The sequence below is a fragment of the Petaurus breviceps genome, unplaced genomic scaffold (assembly GCF_028583685.1).
Source record: "Petaurus breviceps papuanus isolate PSGF00001 unplaced genomic scaffold, PetGlider_PUasm1.0 90633, whole genome shotgun sequence".
Lineage (NCBI taxonomy): Eukaryota > Metazoa > Chordata > Mammalia > Diprotodontia > Petauridae > Petaurus > Petaurus breviceps.
In genome coordinates, this window is record NW_027187293.1 from 615,640 (window position 1) to 641,414 (window position 25,775).

The 25,775-nt window shown below is 34.9% G+C and overlaps 1 protein-coding gene across 6 annotated transcripts in view; it reads left to right on the forward strand.

Annotated features, from left to right (window-relative positions):
• CEP170 (centrosomal protein 170) overlaps positions 1-24,243 on the forward strand; it is a 153,922-nt gene extending 129,679 nt beyond the window's left edge. For all 6 annotated transcript variants that reach the window (XM_069064468.1, XM_069064470.1, XM_069064471.1 and 3 more), the window contains 5 exons: positions 301-468; positions 16,549-16,637; positions 19,769-19,862; positions 20,602-20,653; positions 21,905-24,243. In XM_069064468.1, the coding sequence (XP_068920569.1) occupies positions 301-468; positions 16,549-16,637; positions 19,769-19,862; positions 20,602-20,653; positions 21,905-22,194 (693 nt within the window). In that variant the 3' untranslated portion in view covers positions 22,195-24,243. The remainder of the gene's footprint in view (positions 1-300; positions 469-16,548; positions 16,638-19,768; positions 19,863-20,601; positions 20,654-21,904) is intronic.
• Positions 24,244-25,775: the final 1,532 nt, after the last annotated feature.

The following is a 25,775-nucleotide window of genomic DNA, read 5'->3' on the forward strand; positions in this document are numbered from 1 at the left end:
ATATATATATATAAAAATATAAATACCTCTCTATAGAGAGATATACACATATATATGTACATATATTTTGAATATTTCAAAATCAGAATCCATATATTCTGAAAAGAACTGTAATTCTATCACGTAAAAGTAAATGCATGTTAAAGTACACATAAAACAGAATAGTGGGATTATTGGAGATCTCATACTTCTATTATTAAGGAAAAAATCAGTCTAATCATAAAAATCATAGTGTTACTACCAATTAATTTACTAAAAATTATGGTTTCCTCACATCTGTCCTTCTCTCTGTCCTTTTAGTTGGTCGATCGTGTGTTTGATGAAAGCCTCAACTTCCGAAAAATCCCTCCATTAGTTCATTCTAAACCACCAGAAGGGAACAATAAGCCTAGTGATTCCAGGCCTCAACTAACAGAGAATCCAGAACACTTAACAATTACAAGGCGGAGAACATGGAGCAGGGATGAAGTGAGTATGTCAGTCTAGAGAAACAATTGCTTAAAAAGAAGGGTAGCCTAAAGGGAATTTATTTATTTATCTTTGTAGAGGGAAGGAAGGGTAATTGGGGTTAAGTGACTTGTCCAAGATCCCACAGCTAGTGAGTGTTAAGTGTCTGAGGCTGGATTTGAACTCAGGTCCTCTTGAATCCAGAACCGGTGCTCTATGCACTGTGCCACCTAGCCACCCCTGAAAGGGAATTTATAATGAAACTCTGAGCTGATATCTAATAAGTGTAGCCCTTTACTTTGGTGGTATATATCACAGCTCATCTACACCTGCTCATGCAGTGTGGTTCTTGTCCATAACCTTCCATGTATCTGCCACTGAGGGTGACCCCAGTGTTTTGGGCCTTCTTCTCATTCTTTCAATGTTGAATGGGCACTATTTTAAGGATATATCGATTGATTACCCCTTGATCTCACATATGATAGGCTTACATTTTTTCCCAGTCTATATTTCTCTGACAACTCTTACCTTTTTTACATGATTCCATATTTGAAATGTTTTGTAGTTTATTTAGGCTAATCATGTGTTTCTCTGTTCTCTTTTAGTTGATCAGCTCTTAAGAATATGTAGTATTCCATGACTCATAGCCATACAGTAACACTGGAAAAATATTGCTGATACAAAGATGGTCATTTATTTCACAGAGAAGTTATGGTGGCATTAAGAGCACTGCACTTTTTCTCAGCAGCAATCCAGCTTATTTTTTCTTCAGTTTAATTCCAACATAGCTCTTTGTCTCTCTTTCATATGGATGTATGTTTGTATGTGTGTGGATGTGTATATGCATACACACATATTTACACATGCATATACAGATATATTCATACATACACACACACACACATTCTTCTGACAGATTGCTCTTTGGTCTTTCCATTCAGTTAAATGTCTGAGCAATAAGAATTCTTTACCAACATACATTTTTCCTTGTACAGATCAGCAAAATTTTTGAGTAATTATGGATGCCATTTAGTAGGTTTTACAGACAGGTTGATGCATTCAGCAGTGGCATCAATAGACAGGAACATCTGCAGAATCCACACAACAATAGAAAATCCTTTTTTGGTTTGAACTCTGGAGTAGATACCTTTGGCAAGCATGTGTGTCCTTTCGTCTTTTATTTGGTATAAGTAATCAGGATCATTGATTAAAGTTCCATTTGTTATGTCTTTTAAGGGATCTTGTTTGATTTTAATATGTATATGTCACCTTGGTAGAGAAGAGCTGTTAAGATGGTATTTTGCTTTGCCAAATCAATGTTTTTTAAAATAAAAATAATAATAACAGTTAACATACAATAAACAGTAAGCATAGTGAGTCTTATATTCTCTATCATTTTCAGTCAGTTTCATAATTGTAACTATGTGTTTGCCATAGAATATCATGGAATCAAAAATTTAGAACAGAAAGAACCTTAGAAATCATCTAGTCCATCCTTCTTCTTTTACAGATGAAGCAATTGAGGGCTTTGCCCAAAGTTACGCAGATAGTAAGTAGCAGAAATAAGATTTGAGGTCCTCTGACTCCAAATCCAGTGTACTTTCTACTATGCCATTATTCTTTATTACTCATATTTTCATCAAGGAAACCCTAGATGTATGTAAAGATATTCTCAAAAAACATTTTGGAGGGGCGGCCAGGTAGCACAGTGAGTTAAGAGCACCGGCTCCAGTGTTGAGAAGACCTGGAGATCAAATCCTGGGCTCAGACACTTAGCACCCACCCAGAAACACCTGGCCGTGTAACCTTGAGCAAGTTACTTAACCCCAATTGCTTAGGGGCGGCCAGGTGGCTCAGCTAGTAAGAGCACTGGCTCCAGTGTCGGGATGACCTGGATCAAATCCAGTCTCAGATACTCAGCACCACACCCAGAAATAACTGGCCATGTAACCTTGAGCAAGTTACTTAACCCCGATTGCTTTAAAAAAAAAAACATTTTGGAGAAATGAGACAGTAGACATATGAGTCAATAGTTGATAGTCTAGACTAAGGTCTGAGACTATTGGTCAGAATAAAATACTGCTTTATAGGCTCTTCTACAATAAGATGTCTTTATTATATACATCAAGATAACTCAGAATTCCTTGGAGGATCTGACAATAGAAAGAACCCTATTCAGTGACCCTCAAATAATAAATATCAGGCAGCACATATAATAAGGGAGGCATATTCTTTCCAAATGTGTTTGTGACTGTGGTGAAAGCAGAGAGTCCAGGTCAGGTAATTCACAGTGAGATCTTCCATGGGCTACTATTTTCCAGTTCTTTCTTCCATAGCTGTTATTTCTTTTCCAGTGCTTCCATTTAATTTACAATTTTTTTTACATCTTGATTCATCTCTTCTAGGAATTCTAGTTGAATTTTTGACCAAACTGTGTTTTTATTCTGAGGCTTTGTTTATTAATATTTTAGAATTACTTTCTTTCTTTGGGTTTGTGTCTTGAGCTTCCCTGCCACTATAACAGCTCTTTATGGTAGGATTCATTTTTGACTGCTCAGTCTTTCAGACTCCTTCCTCACTTCAAGCTTGATGTTTGGGATGGGCTATGTACCATTTTGGAGGGAAGTTGTGGACTGATCCTGATGCTGCTTTCTGGGGTATTGAGTATTGTGTTCTTGCAGGTTCTCAGGGATAGTCTGGGTACTTGTAAGGTCTCAATAGTCCCAAACTGATCTAATTAGGGACCAGATCTGATTGCTGCCTCTCAGCAAGTTCCTTTCCTGAGTTTGGAAATTAACATCAGTAGACTACTGCTGGACTCAGCCCCATTCAGACAGCTGGAAAACTGTTGGCTCAGAGTGGCAAATTCATAGGCTTCCCTTTGGTCCCCTTTGTTACTCCTTTGTGGGCTCAGTTAGATGCCAGAACTAAGAACATGCTTTGCTCCTGGGATCTGAGCCTGTCCTTTCTAGATATACCAGTATAGTGACTATGTCCTGTCTATCACAAAATTCCACCTCTGTGCATAGGTCACCTTCTTAGTCCACCCTCTGTCTGTGGCCAGAAGTAGTAGGTGATGGGACAACAAAACTGCCAACTTTCACTTGTCCTTGACATGGGTCTGGTGGTACAGATTTGGAGACTACTCCCTGTGCTGCTCCTCATGTGGTATGCTCCTGGCCCAACCCCGTCCTCGGTGTTCATAGACCTCCCTATACCCCACATACCAGCTTGGACTAGACAAAGACTCTTAACTTTTTCTGGATTTCCCCATCAGGATTTGGTCTGGTACATTTTGTAGATCTTTTGGGCTTAGTTTTGTGGATGGCAGCTCAGCTGGACTGCTTTTTAACCATTTCACCATCTTGGTTCCATGTCTCTAGCAATTTGTTTAAATAGGTTAAACTGGAATCATTTTCATTTCATGTGATTTTTTTTTCCCCTTTTTAAAAAATTTTATTCTTTTGGTTTTGTTAACTCTGATCTTTTCTTGATTGAATTGGTGGTTTGATTATACAGACAGCTGTTCAGGAATAATTTGAATAACTATTAATTTTCTGCCTGACAAAATACAATCAATTTAATTTTTGTTATTTTGCATTCTGTATATTACCTCCTGACTCATTTTTCACAGTAAAAAATCATGCTACATAGGCATGAGACTTCCATGTAAACCGAATGTTTGGTCTTTCTCCTTTATTACTGAACTACTTTCCAAGATTTTTGGATCTCTGAATCTAATTAACCTTTGAATTGAAAACACTTTGGGTAAAAATATAAGTGATTTAATATGGAGTATCATGCTGAATTCTTCATAGAATTTCTCTACCTCATTATCCTCTTCAATAGCTGTTGGCACAGAATCTGTTTTTCATGGTGTTCCTTTTGTAAATGCTTCTTATTAGCCCATAGTACAAGATGCAGATGTCCCATGAAATGATGTTGGTTGTTTAATAAACATTTATTAAACATTGCCACTATGCTGTGTGCTGGGGACACAGACACATACAAAAAAGACAGTTTTGCCCCCGGGGACCTTATGGTCTTAGTGGGGGAGGGGACAAAACATAAAAAGGAATGAAAAGTGAGGTAGGAGGTAGAGGAAGGAAGGGAGTGGAGTCATGGAGAGAATGAGATGACATCAAAGTCCAGAAAGTGAGAACCAGAGCCAGGAGGGAAATGAAGTTTAGTTAGCCTGAGTTTCTTCCTAAAATGGAGGCCTGGATAGGAATTCATCGATAGGAGAAGATGACTGGCATAGAGGAGGGATATTCTAGGGTGAGGAAGACTCAGAATAGAATGATTGTTCCATTCTAGGGAGATTCCAGACAGAGGGTGATAACTGTGAATGTGGCATGGTAGAAAAGTCTGGATACTTAAGAAGCAGAGCCAGGAGGCTGGCTGGCCTGGGCCCTACCCCAAAATGGAGGCCTTGAGAAGAACTCAGCAGTGGGATAAAATGCACTCTGCTAACCCCATTAATTACTTCTACAGGGAGAAACTCTAAGCTATTTTTCCATTTAGTCTTAAAATCCTTTTGTCTTCTGGCTTCCTGTATGGCAAGAATATTGAAATTGACATAGTTCTCTTTCTCCAGATCTAAAACTCTTGGAAAGAAGTTCAGTAATAAAGGAGAAAGACCAAATATTTGGTTTACATGGAAGTCTCAAGTTAGAGAATCTATCTACTCCTTAGTCATTGGACAGGGATCTCATACTTAGACTGCAAACAATTCCATTGATGCTCATAGTCTAAAAACTGTGGTTTTTGAGTATCTCCTACTTCTTTTTCTCTCTGCCACCATTAATGCAGAAACAAAAGGAGATTGAGGATTGTTTTATATTCTTCTTGGCTTCCTAGGGTGCTACTGCCAAAGAACATATCACTTAGGTATTGAGCCTTTACATTTACCTAAATTAGCCCTGGAAAACGGATAATAGGCCAAGATCATACTCGTAACTTTTCTAACAGAACCTGAAAGAGTTGAACTCCCCTGGAAAAACATTTAGGACTCATACCAGGGTTGTTTCCACACCAGAATGAAGTGTCAGACTTTATGGAGATGATATAATTGCACCTTCCGGGTATTAGGATGAGATTAAGGAACAGAAAAGTAAACAAGTCATAGTAAGCTTCCTCTAGAAGGAGTGATACATGTTACAAAAGGAGAAAAATACTGCTTATTTTTCAGACCATTTCATTTTATAAAGTGTATATAACTATATATATATATATATATATATGTACATATTATATATAGACATGCATTTTTTTTGTTTAATCATAATCAAATGGTTAAGCCTAATGATTGAAGTGTATTCCTATGTACTCTTCACTATGACTTAGCCATCGAGTTGTGCCCTCCTTTCTATCTCTTCCAGGATCTTGCTATAACAACTCTCTTTGTTTCTCCTACTTCTTCAGCCTTCTCCATTCAACTGGTTCTCACATAATCTTCCTCCAGATATGCTTAGGTTTACCAAATCCTAAAAGAATCTTCCCTCAGCCATAAAATCACATCTGTAGCTTTTACTTCGTGGCTAAACTATTTTAAACAGTTTTCCAATGCCTCCACTCCCTCATTGCCTAAACTTTCTTTAACCCTATGTAATATGGCTTTCATCTTCACCACTCCTCTTTGAAATTCTTCTCAAAGATCACCAAAACTTCCTAATGACCAAGATCATTTGCATTTTTTTCTGTCCTAACCCATGTTAGTCCCTTTGTAGCATTTGGATAATCTCTTTCTGTTACCTTTAGAAACTGTACCCTCCCCTTGTTTCCCAAGCTTTCTTGGAAATATTTCTGGGCCTTCTTCAGGCAATTGTTGCTCTCCCTTACTCTCCTTTGGCAATACTGTTTTCCCCTATAACTTCAATTCCTTACCATATACACATGATTCCCATAATTCTGTATTTCTAGTTTTGATTCATATCCTGAGGTTCAGACCAGCATTCTAACATTTGGAAGCAGAGTAATACAGGGAAAAGAACACTGCCTCAGGTTAGAGAATCTGGGTTCAAATTTCACCTAGCTCTTACTACCAGGCTGACATTGTGCAAGTCACTTAACCTCAATAGTTCTTACTTTTCTCACATGTAGTATCTCACAGCTCCAGAACTTTGATCCTATGATCTTCAACCTCCTAAAAGACATTTCTGCTTGAAAATCCAGCTGACACCTCAGATTCAGTATTTCTGAAACTGACCTATATTATTTTTTCATTCTAAACACCAGGTTTCCCTTTTTCTATTAGTGCTGCCCCCATTTATGCAGACCGTCATCTTTAAAATCTAAAGATGATCCTTGTCTCTCCTTTTTCTCCCTCAGCTATCACATACAATCAGTAATACCGTGTTTCCCCGATAATAAGACCTATCCCGAAAATAAGCCCTCCCCTTACTGTGTAAGATTCCTCTAAAATAAGCCCTCCCCCGAAAATAAGCCCTATTGAGATTGCTACTGTAGTGAAGGTGATCCCCTGCGCTACACGCTACATTACGGTACCCTCTGTATGCACCGTCCCCCGCCCCCCGTGAAACGCACGCCGCACTCCTAGCTGCATCCAATCAGAGCTGCAGCAGTGAGCGCGTCATCCTGTTCTTTATTGAATTCATTATTGAATAAAGGTACATTTTTTTGTTCACATTTACCTGTTTATTAAAATTGCTGTCAATGTTCATTAAAATAAGCCCTCCCCTGAAAATAAGCCCTCTGGTGGTTTTCTGTCCAAAAAATTAATAAGACAGTGTCTTATTATTGGGGAAACACAGTAACTATACCACATATTTATCTGGTTTTCAAAGTACTTTATCCACAATAGCCCTGTCGGGTACAGAGTACAATTTATGCCCATTTTGCAGAAAAGAATTGAAACTCAGAGGCGAAATGACTTGCCTATGATTACATCATTGGTAAGTGTTGCTAGTTCTTGTTAGTTTTTACCTTCATAATATCTCTCAAATCCATCTCTTTCTCTTTCCATTGCCACCACCATAGTATAGCAGTCTCTCATTACCACCTTCCTAGGAGATATAACCTCAAAACACATCATTTCACTTCCACAAATTGACCCTTCACATTGCTACAAGAATTATCTTTATGAATAGATCTGGTCCTATCATTTCTATAGCCCCTCTACATGTATCCTGGACCTTATTCTATCCTATCTTCTCTAGCAGATTGATTACTCTGTCATCCCCACTCTTTGACCTGTCTTTAGTCTTTACCTGTTTACTGGCTACTTCCTTGTTGTTCTCAAAACATGCCCACATTTTCCACCTCCTTAAAAAATCTTCACTGATTTTCCCAATCTTTCTTGATAAATAAGTAGTCTTTCCCAAATAGTTTATGTTCTTGAGTTTATCCACTGATTATTTTTCTATTTTTTAACAAGTATCAAATAACTTTAATGTTACCAGTTTATAGTATTATTTGAGGTCTGGAAATGTTCTTTCAGTCTACTTTTTTTACTTTCTCTTGAGATTCTAGACCTTTTTTTCTTTATCTTGTGTATTTCTGTGCAGTAACTCCTTGTATTTCATTAAATCCATAAATTAACTGGGGAATTATGTTCATTTTTTATTATATGAGCATAGCCCAACTATGAACAATTTATCTCATAATTTGTGAATTGTTCATATTTATCTCTTAAAGCAAAGTAATAGTCCATTATGCTCAATGTGACATGATTTATTCAGCTATTCCTCTATCAGTATGCACCAATTTTGTTCTGCTATTAAAAAAAATTAGTTTGTTATATATGAGGCCATTTTTTCTGAAATTAACTTGCTTAGAAACATATGCCCAGTAGAGGGATCAGTGGTGTGGACTGTTCCTCACATAAATATCCATTGTTTTTCTAAATATTTGAACCTATTCACACCTCCACCTATGTACCTTACTTACTCTATTTTCTCATATTCTCCTCCACTTATACAATCTTTGCTGTCTTTCTAGGTATGGCATGAAACCTTCAGATTTTTATTTGCATTTCTCTTATTACGGTGATCTGTAGCATTTTTATGTAATTGTTGATCATTTGCATGTTTGCTTTCAAGGATTGTTTGTTCATCTTGTTTGATCTCTTATTACCCATCATTAACAATCCATTCTTTTTAGTAGTTCTAATTAAGGAAGTATGTGTTCTTTGGTTTCTCAAATCCTCAGCTTCTGTTTTTAGTCACTTCTAGGTCCTATTTGTCTAATCTATTTCCATCATCTACATTTCTGAATTTTAACTATTTGCCGCAAAATTTGAAGATTATTATTTTGTTGATATAGTTAAAATCTATTATAACTAACTCCCCTTCATTTTTTTCATTATTTCCTTGAGATTCTAGACAAGTTGTTGCTCCAAATTATTTCATTTTTTATCTGTCTATAAAGTAGTCCTTTAATCATTCAATTGCATAACACTAAATTTGTAAATTAATTTACAGTCATGTTATTTCATTATATTGATACTACCCAAATGTCTAATGAATACCTTTCCATTTTCCCTTATTTCTATCCATTGTATTTTCCTATTGCGTCGACGCTATTAATTGTTTATTAATTTTCTTTGAATTTCTGGGTTTCTCTCTATAGACTATCGGGCTATCTGTAGATAGCAGTAGTTTTGCCTCCACTTTGCTTGTGTTCCTTCCTTAGTTTTCTTTTGTCTTATAGAGCTCGACTTTGTAATACTAGAAACAATAAACATCTTGACTTTATCTGTTCTTTTTAAATTCCTTTTCACTTGATGCATTTTTTTTTCTTTTTCCCTCCTTCCTCTATTGAAAAGAGAAGGAAAGAAGGAAAGAAAAACATATTGTAACAAATATGTATGGTGAAGCAAAACAAATTTTCACATTAGTCATGTCCAAAACGTTTGTCTCCTACATTTCATCTCTGTCAGGAGTTGAATACCATGCTTCATCAGTGGTTCTCTACAGTCATGGTTGGTCAGCTACATTGATCTAAATCTTTCAAAGTTTTTCATTTTTGAAATGTGGTAACAGTAGTGATACAGATTATTGTCCTGTCCTGTTCACTCCATTCTGCATCAGTTCAGTACAAGTTTTAACAGGTTTCTTTGGAATCATTCCATCAATCATTTCTTGCAGTACAATAATACTCTGTTACAATTATGTACCGTAACTTTTTAAGCCATTTCCCATTTGATATGCACACACTTAGGTTCCAGTTCTTTGCCTACACAAAGAGTAGCTATAAGTATTTTTGTACATATTTGTATTTTCTTTTTCTCTTTTCTTTGATCTCTTTAGGACCTAGATTTACTAGTGGCATAACATAGTCAAGTGATATGTAGAATTTAATAACTTTGAGGGAGGAATTCCAAATTATTTTCAGAGTGACTAGATCAATTCACAGCTCCACCAACAGTACATTAATGTACCTGCTTCCACCTCTTCCAATACTTACATTTTCCTTTTTTTTTTTTTATCAATTTTGCTAATTTGGTAGATGTGAGGTCTCTGTTTCCATAAAGTGTTTTCTGGTGGTATTCAGAAAGTTTCTATATTTATCTTTGTAAGTAAACTCAAGATTTTTTTTACATTTCATAGCTATTTTGGGTTTTATTGTTGATGTTGTTTTTGTTTTAATTTTGTCCCCATCTAAATTATTTTTTTCCAGTTCCATTTTTATATCTAAGTTCTCTCTCTCCTTTCTCTGCCCATTGAGAAGGCAAGAAAAACAAAGCACATTAAAAATATTTGTAGTCATGCAAATTCCCACATTAGTTATGTCCAGAAAAAAAAAGGAGGAGGAGGAAAAGAACATATGCTTTGATCAGTACTCTGAGCCCTTTCTCTGAAGGTAGATGGCAGGCTTCACCATGAGTCATTTGTAATTCTGGTTAGTCATTGTACTGATTAGAGTTGCTAAATCTTTTAGAGTTGATTGTCCATATAATATTATTCTTATTGCATAAATTATTCTCTTGGTTCCATTTACTTTACTTTGCATCAGTTTGTAAAAGTCTTCCAACATGTCTTTGAAATTGTCCTCCAGCTTTTCTTACAGCACCATCATTTCCATCATTTATTTTGAAAGGAATTTCTCTTTATCTCTTCCTGCTGGATTTTGTTGGTAATATACAGAAATGCTGATGATTCATGTGGATTTATTTTATTACCTGTAACTTTGTTGAAATTATTATTTCAATTAATATCTTAGTTGACTACCTAGGGTTTTCTAAGTCATCATGCCTTTATCTTGGATCTCATTAAGAAAACATTTAGTGTTTTCTGAATACAAATATTACTAGATCTTTTGTTTGATAATATTAAGGAAAGGTCCTTCTCTCTTGAGCTTTTTAGTGTTTTTTAAGCTGTATTTTATAGAAAGCTCTTTCTGCATCTGTTGTTATAATCACATTTCTATTTTGTTATTAATGTGGTATACTTACAGTTTTCCTGATGTTGAACCATCTTTGCATTCCCAATATAAATTCAGCCTTGTGTTCAGTAATCTTTTGAATGTAATGCTGTTGCTCCTTTAGTAATGTTTAATTAAAGGTTTTATGTGTCATGTGAATCCATATTTTTCTAATTCCCAGTCTACATCTATTCTCTGTACCAAAGGTGTCAAAGTTACCTCACTTTCCTCTGTAACAGAGTGTCACAGGCCTCAGTACTTCTAAGGGCAGCCTGAACTAGATAAAACTGTAATTGGGAAATATTTAACAAAATAAATAAAAACAAAATTTTAACATGGTTTTTATAAGTCATATGCCACATGCAGAGATCCTTATATAAGGTTTAGTGCTCCCTTTTTCCATTCAAGTTTGACATCACTAATGCAGTAAATAGAAAGCTGTCTTCAGAATCACAAAGACCTGCATTCAGCTCTTCTCCCTTAGACATGTATGGTTTAGTGACCCCTGTTTTCTATTTAAGTTTGGCTATACTGTTCTATGACATGCTACTTCTTCATTTCTACCAATATAGTCTTTTGATTTACATATTTAATTTTTTTAAAAAAGAAAACTTTGCTTCTACAAGCAAGAGTGAGATTTTTGAGCTTCCTTAATTTGACTATCCCTCTGTCTTTTTATTTGAATAATTCTCTGAATCAAAATAATTATGAGAAATAATGTTTTTCCTGCTTCTCCCCTTCTTAAGTATTTCTGCTTGATATTCAAGCACATAGCTGATCTCTTTTTGTTCAGTCACTGACCCTTAGAAGAATATTAGAACTCCACAGGAACAAGTCTCTTCTCTCCCTTTCAAAAGATAAGTGCTTATTCATCACCTATCTATCTTTTAAAATTCTTTTTTCAAGTTTTCTTTTCCTTTCCAATAATTTTCCTAGTTCTGGTTTTCTCAGCTGAGATGAGTGAAAGTTATGAAGTATTAGCCTATTATGTTAGGGTTATGCTCAGCTTTTCATAGCCACTTAGCACTTTTTTATTTTGACTAGAAATTCTGTGTCTTGCCATCTTTATGTCTTGGTTTGCTATATCTTAGATTTCTCTATTACAGTGACGTGTAAATCAGTCCCTATACTTTACCATTTTTTCCAGTGCTCCTGGCAGCTGGAGGTACAGTGGGTAGAGCTAACCTGGAGTCAGGAAGACTTGAGTTCAAGTACAGCCTTAGATACTTACTAACTATGTGACCATCAGTTTTCTTATCTGTAAAATGGGGATAATAACAGCATTTAACTCTCAGGGTTGTTTTGAGTGTCAAATGAGTTGGTAATATGAAGTGCTTAGCAGAGTACCTAACACATTGTAAACACTATATAAATGTTAGATGCTATCATTTTTAAAATATTTTTTGACATTTAGTATTCAGGTTTTTTGTTTTATCTTTTGGGAGCTGCCCAATGATGATGGTAAAATAACAATAAACATAGATGGGTATACTCAAAAGCAGTAGGAACTCGTAAGTAAAGTTTGAAGGATATGAGAAGAAGGGTAGAAAGAAAATTGAACTGGAGAAAGCTGGAAGGGATGGGACCAAGCACAAATATAGTAGAGTTCTCCTGGGCAAGGAGAAGGATCATCTCATTATTAGAGAGTAAGGAAAGCAAAGAGAATAGAGGTGATATTACAGGTTCTTAAGATGGGAAAAAGGAAGATTTGGATTGTTATTTTTATTTTTTGGCTACATTCAGCCAATTTTCAAAACATTGTTTTTGAGATCATGGTAGTCAGACACAACTACACAAACTTCTGGGAGAAGTTGGGATTTTGGGCAGCTAGGTGCTGCAGTGGATAGAGCACTAGGCCTGGAGTCAGGAAGACTCATCTTCCTGTGTTCAAATCTGGCCTTAGACACTTACTAGATGCATTACTCTGGGCAAGTCACTTAACCCGGTTTGCCTCAGTTTCCTCATCTATAAAATAAGCTGGAGAAGGAAATGGGGAACCACTCCAGTATCTTTGCCAAGAAAATCCCAAATAGGGTCATTAAGAGTTAGACACAACTGAACAAAAGAGAATTGGTTTTTTTTCCTGAAATTTTCACTCTGTCATTCTGTAAGAAGCACACCTAATTATTTTTTTAAATTTTAAAACATTTCATTTGTTTTAATCAAGATGCCCTGCTATTTCATCTTAACCTCCCATCCTTCATTGAGAAGACAAGAAAAGGCCCATCACAAATATTTATAGTCAGTCAAAACAAATTTCCACATTGGCCATGGTCAAATAACTGTGTCTCATTTTGTATTCCAAACCGTTCACCTTTTCTGTCAGGGGGCATGTTTCATCATTAGTCCTCTGGAATCATGTTTGTTCATTACTCTAATAAATGTTCAGCACAATAGAGTTCCATCACATTTCTATACCATATTTTGTTCATTCCTCAATTATAGTCATCCCCCTCACCTTCACATTCTTTACCACCTTAAAAAGAGCTGTAAATATTTTTGTACATCCTTAGAATCTTTTTTGCTTAGGACTCATTCCTCCCTCAATCTACTTCCTAACTCATTTTAATAGTAGTCAATTCAGTTTTATAACTATCTAGATACTTTTACTTTAAAGTTTTTTAGGATACTAAACTGCATGTTGGCACATGCCACATAGTGTTGTCCCAACCGATGTTGTTTTGTAAAAAACATTAGTTAATAAATTATAACTAAACTCTACCTTTAGCATCCCCAACCCCAATAAAGCTGTTCAATTAGTCACAATTTATTTTTAGTATTTTACCTTGATAATTTCTCCTATCATGCCCTTATTTCTAATGCAGTATTTTTTTTTAAAGCAATTGGGGTTAAGTAACTTGCTCAAGGTTACACAGCCAGTTATTTTGTGTGGGTGCCAAGTATCTGAGGCTGGAACCGATCCCGGGTCTCCTGACTCCAGGGCCGGCGCTCTTACTCACTGCGCCACCTGGCCACCCATAATGCAGTATTTTTTATGGAACTAGTTGACATTTAGTAATAACATACTTGGATCTAAGTTCTCTTCTTCAATATTTCTCATCTCTAACAAAAACTTCTCCCACATTCTCACTATCACTAAACTCATAAATCCTTCTTCATCTTGTATTATTGACCCTATGTATTTGCTCAGATAATTTAATACATTCTTGCTACTCTGTATTCCCTACTGACCCAGAATTTTTTGATACGTTTCTTCACTGTCTCCTAGCATACCCCTCTATTGTTTTTCCCCACTAATCCTAAGGCCTATAAATCTAGTCATTCTTGTATCTTTGCTGCTTTGCATTCTTGAAGAAAGTCCCCAAATCAAGTGGACTTGATCTAGGTCAGATTCATCTTCTCTATTATTACAACTCTTAGCCTATTGAATTTACTTGGAAAATAATAATATTGATTTTTGTTACTGATATCACTATAATAACTATTTAAAACTTTTCTTAGGAGCAATTTTTTTTTCCTTTTCTCTTCCTTCCCTTCTCCATATCTTCTGCTTTTGCAGAAGTTACATTTGCAGTTACATTATTATTCCTATACTGTAAAGATTGGAAACATTAAACATGAATTTTCCCAGGTATTCAGTAAATCCTTTTTCTAGTTTAACAATCACCAAACTCTGTCCATTCTTTCTGGTTGCCAAAGATATCTTCCATAATTTTATGTCCCTACTTTTCCTGCTTTGCTTCTTACTACTCTTAAACATTTACTCTCAGTTGCCATTAGAATTGATTTTTGCCATGAACACACCAAAGCTATTCCTGTTAATAATATGCCTTTACTAATTCTCTAAAACTTTGACTTAGATCTTCCTCCTTTTATTAATAGCCTATGCAATTCTCAGGCTCTAACTCAAGTTCCATGAAGCTTTCCTGACTGTTCCAGTCTTCATTGATTATCTCCCTCTCTTCCAAACTCGTGATCTTTGGTGTTGATACCACAGAATTTAGCAATTATCTATTCTTTAGTATTTTTTGTTATTATTCCTTATGTTAATATTCTTGTTTCTTTAACTATAGTATACAACTAGTTTTCAATTAGTGCAAAATAATAAATCCCGTGAAGTCTTCACATTATTTGAATTCACACATGTCCACTGGACTAGAACCAATTATAATATTTTACATAATTAAAACTTAGAAAAGTACAAATTCACATGTATACAACCTCTTCATAGGATTCATTATTTGCACTAATCAGGATCTAGCTGTTAGCTCAAGTCAGGTACTTTGTCTTAGGCTACTTGTTCATCCCTCAGAGAGCCTAGAAAAGTATTCACCACCTACAAGGTACTCAGCAAAATACTCAGTGGGTTGTAATACCTTTGCTATGAGGGAGGGTATATGATATTAAAGATACGACACACTGTAGATGGACATAAAGGCAAAATGTGAGTCTGTGTCTCAAAAGTCAGCATGGAAGGAGCCATGAACTCAGAATAGCTGGGAAAGAAGTCCAAGTTAAGGCCTGTTTCTGCATCTACCAGCTCTGTAATGGGCAAGGTATTTGACCCCTTTGAGTCTCAAGTTGTTTATCTGTAAAATGAGGACAGTGTAAATGGTGACCCGGAACCCTGAGGCTTGGAGGCTTGAAAATCACTATTTAGTTTTTGGTCGCACCAATCTGGAAGACCAAGGTAGATAACACAAATTCCGAAGCAAAGGAGGATTAATGAAATAGAATACCAAAGCCATAACAAAGAATTTAGTTATACATTAAATGCTCTCAGCACCATCTGATATAGCTGCCACCTCCATGTATGTCCTAGATGTGTTGCTAGTCTCAATTCTCAGTAAACCACTTTGTCTGAAAAAGACAGAGGAAAAAGTATACATCATTTCATTCATGGAACCATGGTGTGTTGGTGTGTATGCATTCACACACACACACACACATTATTTTAAGAAGGATTCTATAGCCTTTACAAGACTGTCAAAAGGATCCATGACAAGGAAAAAAAAATTCAAAAGAACAATATATAACAAGTTTCTCCCTCCTTTAAGCACCATCCATCCGAATGTTCTCTACCATGTCACCTATCTTAAATGCCTGAATTTCCACAGAGGTTGGTGTATATTTTAGATAAACAGTACTGTTCTGCTGTATTTTTTTTCTGATCTGTCCTTTTAAACAAAACATTACATTGCCTTATTCTAGTCATGAGTTGAAGTACATAAAATATCATTGCTATTTTTGGAAATATTTACTTCTTTGCATTCACTATAGTATTATTATTATAGCAACTACCATCCATATAGTGCTTTTAAAATAATTGTTTTATAATTATTGTAATATATAATATATAATTTTATTATCATTTCATATATATCTGAGCCCTTAAGTATCGTTTCTGACCCTCTTGTGTACTATAAATTATTGGGCATCTCTACTGCTATTTTTCCTATGTTTTTAATTTGTAACGTATTCACACAAGCTTTTGTACTATTAGAAGTAGTGAAAATATACAAAATTAATCTTTTTAGTAGAGATGATGAATAATTATTATTAATTTAAGGACAGTCATGGCAATAATTTGATATTTAAAAAGAAGCATTCTTTCATGTCTTATTAAAATTAGTTTAAAATACAAATTATATAATTTAATTCCCTGAATCTAGGCACTGTATTTTGGGTAGAGAGAAAATATATTGGATTATTCTTCATTATAGTATAAATGCCTCTTTTTTCCTTTTAATTTTTCAGGTTATGGGAGACAATCTATTGTTGTCATCAGTCTTTCAGTTTTCTCGGAAGATAAGACAATCTATAGACAAGACAGCTGGAAAGATCAGGTAGTATCTTATGCTCCAGATTCATAGTATTTTTCTTTATGTAAACTTATTTGCTTGATCCGTGTTTTTTTTTTTTTAACAAAGGTAAGCCTATTTTTAATAAGTATTTTAGTGACTTTTGGAAAACTTTGTTCATTTTCTAGAAGCTTCAACCAATAAACATCTCAATAACAGTGCTATTGTTTCCCTTTTTCCTGGGTTTTAAATTTTTCTTCTTTTTTTTAAATTACAAATCCAGTATAGGTCTATTTTTTTCTTCAATTCAAATTTTTAAAAATTTCTTTGGAAGAAGCTTTTACACAAAAATGAAAATAACCAGTGATAGAAAGAGGAGACCAGTAAAGTGGTCTCCTTTTACTTACATACAATTTGAACTGTATGCTTCCAAAAGTATGCTCTTTAATATATAGTAGTTCTTTAATATATAGTCTAATAATAGTTTTCAAAACTTGTTCTGTTGTTTCAAGTTATAAAATAGGCTGGATTTTAATCATTTTATAAAGCAGAATACCTTCTTTTAAGAAATATTTTAGGGAGGGCTAAGTGGCACAGTGAGTAAAGTGCCAGCCCCAGAGTCAGGAGGACCTGAGTTCGGTTCTGGACTCAGACACTCAACACACAAAAAAACTAGCTGTGTAACCTTAGGCAAGTTACTTAACCCCAATTGCCCTCCAAAAGCCAAAAAAAAAAAAAGAAATATTTTAAATTACTAAAATACCCAAATTCTTTATGATGTAGAGGTATGTGACTAGGAAAATACATGGACTGTAAATCTAGAAACATTCCAAAAATATACCTTTATGCTTTCTATTTCCCTAGAGACTCTTACTTAGACATGTCAGACTGCCCAGTTAGGGCCAGTGTTCATTTGATGACATTGCAATGACAATAAATATAAAATTATATGTTTGGGTTTTTTTCAAAGCTGAGAAAAACAGAGAACTATTTGTCAAAATTGTGTGTAGCCTTATGTTAGAGCACTTCCCCTGGAGCTGGGCATATGCTTGGGCCATTTCCACTGACACTTATGCTCTAGTCCCTTACTCTAGGGCTTGCATGGCCAGAGGTGCTTGATTGGTCCCTTGGTCCTGTGAATTGGGAGCAGGGGAGGGAAATGGAGGGCTGGGGAGGAATGACGAATGAACCAAGAAGAGCTACCTGTATAGTGGGCTTTAAGAGATACCTTCCAGTCTCTATCAAGGTAGCCTCTTTGCTGAAATAGCACTAAGGTGAGCTCTTCTGAACTTCCTCACAGAGAGATGAAGGAATTCCTCTCCCTTCCTCCATCATAACTGCAGTTATTGTGGTTCCCTGTACAGTGCAGCAAGAACATGTGCAAACCTGAGACCAGATTTTGAGTCTTGTATCCTCTTCTGCTTTATACTTCTTTCCTAGAGCACAGATGACTGAACAGTGATCCTGAAAAGTGTATATTACCAGCTATGGTGGTGACTTCTTTCACTGAAGAGGTGCAGAGTTGTTGAATTAGGTTCTGATTTCCCAGTGGATGGTCGTTCCCTGTAACTCCACCCTTTTCATGGGAGAAAATTACTTTTGACAGAAAGATGAGCTATGAATGCTTAGATGGCACTTGAATGGGTTACTTGCATAGTCCAGATCTAAAGTGAACATAAACTACTTGCACCTAGTCAACATTTCCACAAAGTGTTAAGTATCAACTTCCTACAAGCAAAGATTACTTTATGGAAGATATATACATATATATATGAAATGCTATTTCACATTCCCCTTAGATCTGAGGAGCTCACAAATTGCTATCTCCTAAAAGTTGAAGGAATCACCTCCCTTTGGGTAGTCAACATTCAACTCTAGAACTCCTAAAATTTCAAGCTCACAAAGTAGCAGCCAAGACTGGAGATATCTATTTCTGATGATGGGTATTTGTGACCTGGACTCAGGGAAATAAATAATAAACAGAAAAGGCAGAAACTTGAGCTTCAGTCTATGACTTACCTAAGCCAACACATGTTTTCACTGCCATCTGCATGCAGTTGCCATTATTGCTGGGATAAAGAGAGAGAGCAATCTCCATCTATCTCTTTTCTGGAATTTCAAGAACTGACAGTGCCAGTAAAAATACTGAAAAGAGACCCTTGACTACTGGCATCCTGGATACTCTGCTCTCCAGGATTTTGCAACACCACTGTCTCCTAGTTCTCCTTCTGCCTGTCTGACTGTTCCTTGTCAGTTTCCTCCACTAGTTTTAGTTCATCATCTATATCATGCCCGCTGTCAGTGCCCCAAGTGTCCATCATGTTTTCTTTCTCAGTGACCTCAGAAACTAACATGGGAGCTAATAACATCCCTGTGTCAGTTACTCCAGCATCTACAAAGGAACAGTCCTACATCACTCATTTCTGATTAGACATTTCAAAATGGATATGTTGGTGATATCTCAACATATTGAAAACAGAACTCATCTTTCTTTCAAAACCTACCACTCTTCCAAACTTACCCCATTTCTCTCAAAATACCACCTTTGACTGAGTTTCCCAGATTCAAAATCTTGGCATTCTCTTTGAGTCTTCATTCTGCCTCTCTGAACATAGTCATTTGCCAGATCTCACCATTTCTGTTCCTACATCCAGATCCAACCCTGTCTTTCTACTCAAATAGCTATCACTTCAGTTCAGGCTTCTGTCACCTCTTTCCTAGGTTATTAGAACTGCCTCCTACTTGGTCATAATAAATATTTATTGACTCATTGAATTAATATAAATGGAAGATTTGTTTATTTTTTTAATTTACACAATAATCATTAATTTACGTTGTCAGGAAAAAAGGGTTTTAGAGGAACAGAATCTTCTAAATTTGTTATGTTCTACTTTCAAGAAGAATCACAATATATACTATGCTTGTGAAGGTGTTGGTAACTAATCACATAATTTACATGTAAAAGTTTTGCATAGTTAATTCTGAATATATTGCTGTTAGAAATTGACTAATGAAATTGCAATATTGTCTACTCTTGATTATTATAATGGTATATTTCTTCAGTATGAAATTGAACAGATTTTCCAAAATGTTGATTGTTTCCATTAATAAAAATACCACAGATATTATGAGTTTAAACTATGAAAAATAAAATGTTTTCCTTTTCCTGACTTTAGAATATTATTTAAAGACAAAGATCGGAATTGGGAAGAAATAGAGACAAAATTACGAGCTGAAAGTGAAGTTCCTATTGTGAAAACTTCAAGCATGGTATGTGAGCCCTTTCCTGGGGGGGAAATGTTAGAATTGTCCTAAGTCAGAGATTACTTGTTAATTTAAATTTTTTTACAAGAGTTGATGGGGAAATTTTAGGGTAAATTTATTAGGATGGGTTTTTTCCATGAGTTCTCTCATTGAAGTTCAAATATTGATAGTTTCAGGATATGGAGAAGGAAAATCTTGGGCCCTCTTATTATTATATAGTGAACGACATGAAGTGAGTGAGAAAAGAGAACAGTATTTATTGCCTTTTACATGATTAGTGGAATTGAAATTTCCTTTTTGAGAACTTGGCAGTTCTTATACACAGTCAGAGATTTACCCTAATGCCAAAGTCACTACCATTTTGTCTACTTTCCTTATAAAAAATCTTAGGCACTAGTTACACACATGGACAGAATTGTTATAAAATTGATCAGAATCCCATTTGACAAAGTGCTCTTCAATGTGTAGTTGTCATCTTCCTTTTTCATTGTTAAACTATAGAAAATTTTAGCATGAGGTTTTGGGGATTTCTGTTTGTCTTCTTTTGTTTTTTTTTTTTTTTTCATTTAAAACCCTTTAAACAGTGCCATACTTCCTGGATTTTCATAATTCTTCCTGCTGTTAACACTCGTATAGTACCGTATAATAATGTTAAGTGTACCAGGAGAACAAGATCCATATCTGTATTTCTGATACAATTTTAATGTCAATTATGAAATACTAATTTTGGTCCTTTTCTTTTCAGGAGATTTCTTCCATTTTACAGGAGCTAAAAAGAGTTGAAAAGCAATTACAAGGTAGACACATTTCTAAATTGCCTTTAAGGGAAAAAAAGTGATTGTGCTGAAAGTTTTCTTGAGACAATTGGGATTTTTAAATTTATTATTAAGATGTTACTTTTTAAACTTTGCTGAATTTTTAGCTAGAATTTAGAATCGTAGAGTTCTGTATATAAAATCCCCCCAAATACTTTGAAATCAATATAGCATACATACATTTGGAACTAATTGAAAGTCAAATTTCTACCATTCTTAGTAAAAAAAATCCATATGGGATTTATATTATCAGTTCATTCACAGAAACATTATTGAGTTTTTATGCTATACATGAAAGTATTTTCATTCCAGATTGTTATTTTCTACTTATCGGTAAGCTATACATATCTATTTTTAAATTTCATTGTGTATTGCAACTATATTTTGAAAATTCTTTGGTTGTAATCCATACTTTCCCACTTTTAAATAATAAAAGCAAAGCAAGGGTATGGGTATACAAAGTAGACATTTGTTTATGATTCATTATCCAAGAGAGCATTTATAATTGTTTCTTACACATTTCCCAAAGGCCTGTATTGGAAAAGATGGGGGACAGCAAGAGAAAAAGCAAGCCAATAGATCAGTGAAACCATAGGTCCAATCCCTTTCGCTATTTTTAAGGTTAGAAAATTCTTCTCATGATGCACAGATCCTATATTTATTTTATGATGTCATTTTGTGTGTGCTACAGTGGAGACTCCAGTAGACAGTAATGCGTAGGAAAGTACAATTTTCAAATGTTAGGAGATATCGTTTGCAAACTTTTTTTGTGGTACACAGATTATCTTACTTTCCAGGCTTGCTCAAGGGATAGCAACAGCCACTAATGGCTTATTGTTCATAATGGAGTAAAAAGGAGTAATAGGGCAGAAGTACTCTTGGCATTCAATGTAGAGGTTCCAAAGAAGTTTCACTTGCTTTCTGAAATGTCCCATGGTGTCGGACACATGCACACTCCAGTGGAGACACTAACAATCAGGCTGAGGTTCAGAAGAAAAAGGAGCACAAGTGTGGAGGTGCTATTTGCAAAAAATGAATCATCAGAAATAATGAAGGATAGGTCTATTTCTAATGTTGGAAGTGTTTATGAAGTTGATCAACAGTCTAAGCATGAGCACTACCAATTATCAAATGAGATTATCCAAATGATAGAAAATAACAATTTTTAGTTATCTAATTTTTGTGGCATGTAAGACTTAAACCCTTTTTTCCTGAACTGCAATTTTTTTTCAGTGATCAATGCTATGATTGACCCAGATGGAACTTTGGAAGCTCTGAACAACTTGGGATTCCCCAGTGCCGTCTTACCAGCCCAGCCAAAACAGAAGTCTAGTCCTGGGAATAACCATGAAGGCCCTGCTCAGACCTCACCCCTTTGCCAGCCAGAAGCTAGGGCTCTTCGTCCCACTGACATCTCAGTCTCAGCTGAATTTGACAATGTGGAATCTGAGGCTGATTTCAGTATACATTTCAATAGATTCAACCCAGAAGGGGAAGAGGAGGATGTCACTGTACATGAATGACTTATTCTTCATTGTTTTTTAAAATTACTTAAATGTGGAATACCTAGGGATATTGAAAGGGTAATGATGTTGATTTATATAAAACAAAGTAGCTTGGTCAACTGCAATATGGTCACACTTGTCTTCTTTATTGGGAATGCTTGGACTGTCACATTAATTCCTTCAGAACCATTAAGATAGCCATCCATAGAAGGGAGGAAAAGTGAGTTCCTGGCAACTTTGCCCTTGGTGGTTATTGTATGCTTTGCAAATAGAATTTAAACTGCAGCTTTTCTTTCTTAGGTTTTGTTTGGTTTTGGTTTTTTTAAAGCCCTGATGTGACCTGCAAGCCGACTTCCATCCAAAAGATCTGAAACCCCAAGTTTCCTATGCCAGGCTACCCTCTGAAATGGACTTCTCTTCAGTTTGTACAGATTTCTTAAACAATTATATTTGTTTCTGAATATTAGGATTTATATTAGGATACAATACCTTTGGGTACAATGACACATTACTGTTCACAGTAAGACAGACATTACAGTGCTTTCATTCTTGTGTCCTGAACTTTTCCAACAGTTACGTGATTTATATAACTTGGTTGTTAGGTAAATTGTCCTGAGATTTACACAGTTTAACTATTATGTTTGCACTAAGAATTTGTTGGGAGTGGTAGGTGGACTTGTCTATATATCCATAAGGACTACCAGTCTTTTTATGTACATAGATAATACTGTATTTGTTTTAACCCACAGTGTTTCACTCCACTTTCTGAAAGCTCAATTTGGCACTTTTTCTTTTTCTCTTTTTTAAAAAAATGAAAGTAGAAAGATTTCATCATCCATTTCAGTCCAGGTGGCTATTGGAATGATAAAAACAAATTTAAACAGATAGGTGGAGTATATTTTTAAAGAGAAGAACATGTATATTGGTGCAAATAGGCTCTCTGGTGTTACCAAGTTTCTATGTGACAGTTTTTAAAAATTTCTCTTGGAATGATCATGAAGTATGAAATTCTTCTTTAGGACTTGAAGAACCAATAGGCATAATTTAGCTGATCGATAGTCTCACTCCCAAGCACATAAATAGCTTCTGTATGTTTCCCTGTAGACTCAATAGTAAATCCCTGTCTCTGCTGTATACATGTATAAGAACTTGGAAAGACAACTACTAACATAAGACTTTTGGTTGAAACCACTGAATAGAAAGTCTGTGAAAATATCCTATATGAACTCATTTTCCTTTTGTTGTCCCAGTAAGGTAACATTTGGGTATGTTAAAAAACAAAAAAGTAATTGACCTTGTATTTCCAGAACACTATAATTTGGAGAAATATTAATTCTTTTAAATATGACTAGTAGGCTTGAATTTTCCCTTGATTATATCCGTCTCTAAAGGTTAAAAATACGATTTTTGCAGCTTTTATGAAATGGTCTTTAATATTTCAGCAATAATTCTATACTATAATTGTTTAAGAAAAATACTCGGTCTGTACATTTAAAAACTCTACAGGATTACTGAAGTCTTGTAAAGTTGGACCAGGTAATAAAAATGCAAAAACTTTTTTTGTAGCAATGTAAAAAAAAAAACAACCTGTTGTATAATGGATCTAATATTTTTCTTTAAGTCTTAAAAAATATAATATTCTTCATATAAAGCTAAATTCCCCACTCAAGGAAGTCTCAAAACGGTTACAGAAAAAATGAAAGGAAGGATAGAAATAGTTCAAAAGAAGAAGTAAAATGTTGAAACAGGGTCAGTCCACATAAAAAAAAAGTTCAGCAAAATAATCACCATCATTCCTTCTTTTCCTCAGTGTTTGGGTACTGAATTTAACCATGTGGAAGTGGAAGGTAAGGAGTTACTTAGAAAAATTACTCTAGAATTGTCTCACAAGATTTTTTTCAAGAGTTTACACATTTTTGTTTGGTGATAAGCATTTGGCCTTTTACTATGTTATTATTTTGTATGAACACATTATTCTCCTTATTTATTTTTGTTACATTTATTACCTATGTTATTTTGTTATGCATTTACAGCTCCATTTTTAAATAAAGTGTTTCTGGAACTTTATGTAATGACTATGTACATTTAATTTCTTGTATCCTTTGGGGTTACTGATAACTTGTTTCTAGACAAAACCTAGCAAAAAAACAATCTGAAAACTCATAATAGGATAACACCAATGCAGTCCCATGTTTTTTGGAGTGCTTAAAGAAGAAAATAAATGGTAGTGAGTCACACTATACTAAAAACCATTTCTGGTTTTCCATTTCACTCAGTCTAATACAGTGCCATATATGTAAAGAATATTTTTACTTATTTTAACTTATGGTCTTTTTTCATGGATAGTTTTCATTTAAAAAATATCAGTGACACAAAGAATGTTTGTTTCTATGAAATAACTGTCCTTTCCTATATAAAATTATGGTCTTAGTAAACCTAAGCAATTTCTCTTCCATATCATTTAGTTCCATCATGTCACTAGCAAGCATAAGGATATATTACTTAATAGATTTTTCTATAATATCTCTATACAGCCTATTGAATCAAGGCCAGACTTCTCAATCTTGTATCAGTAATACCTAGGATAGTTCTGGCTACATCATAGATGCTAAATAAATTCTTGTTGGTTGATTCACTCATGTATGTTTCCTTCATATCGAAGTCCTACCTAAAGTTCCACAGAAGAACCACTTCTTCCACAAAAACTTGTGTGACTCTTTAGCCCATAGTCTTCTTTATCTTCTCAGAACTCAGCCATAATGCATAATCAAGTACTTGAATAAATACTGACTTGGGTTCTTCTCTTACTATTTCCTACATGTATTTTGTCTTCCCAGAAAAATTGTAATCTCCTTGAGAGCAAGACCTATGTATTTATTTTTGAGAAGAATAATCCCACAGGACCCCAATCCATATAAACACATAATAGGTACCCCAAAAATAACTTCTTGAATTGATTTGAAATTTAGTAATAATCTCAAAGGAAATCATTGTTTGCCTGTTAATTATCTCAAAAAATGGTTAATACGTAAGGGGCATTTATGGAGGCATTTCCCCTACTAAATAACAGCCCCCTAAAACTACATGGTTTTTTTTTTTATAATTCTTAATATTGAGAAAATCCAAATGTATACAAAATACCCAAGAAGTGGCAGTGGCATGGTGGATAAATACATTTGGCAATGGGATTCAGGTAAGCCTGGCTAAAAGCCTTGATCACAACTTTTCAGTTCCCCAGGCAACTAGTTAAGCAGAAGTTCTGATCTGCATTGATGGAGCTGGTTGATACAAATCACAAGTATATCCTGTCTCAAATAACCCTAAATTATTGAATCTTCTGTAGGTTTTAATTTAGAGGATTATAAAGCACAGGTCAGTTTTAGCAGATTCTTCAAAAAGTCACAGAACTGTGAACCTTCAAAAACACTTAGGTAAATTCCTTTATTTTAATTAGGTAACAAGTTCCTGGAGCAGTAAGTAACTTCTACAAATTCTTGTAAGCTAAATAATGTGAAAAGTCAGGATTAAAATTTAGCATCTTAATTCTAAGCACAGTATTCTTATCACTGTTGTCTTGAAAATACTTTTAAGTATATGCA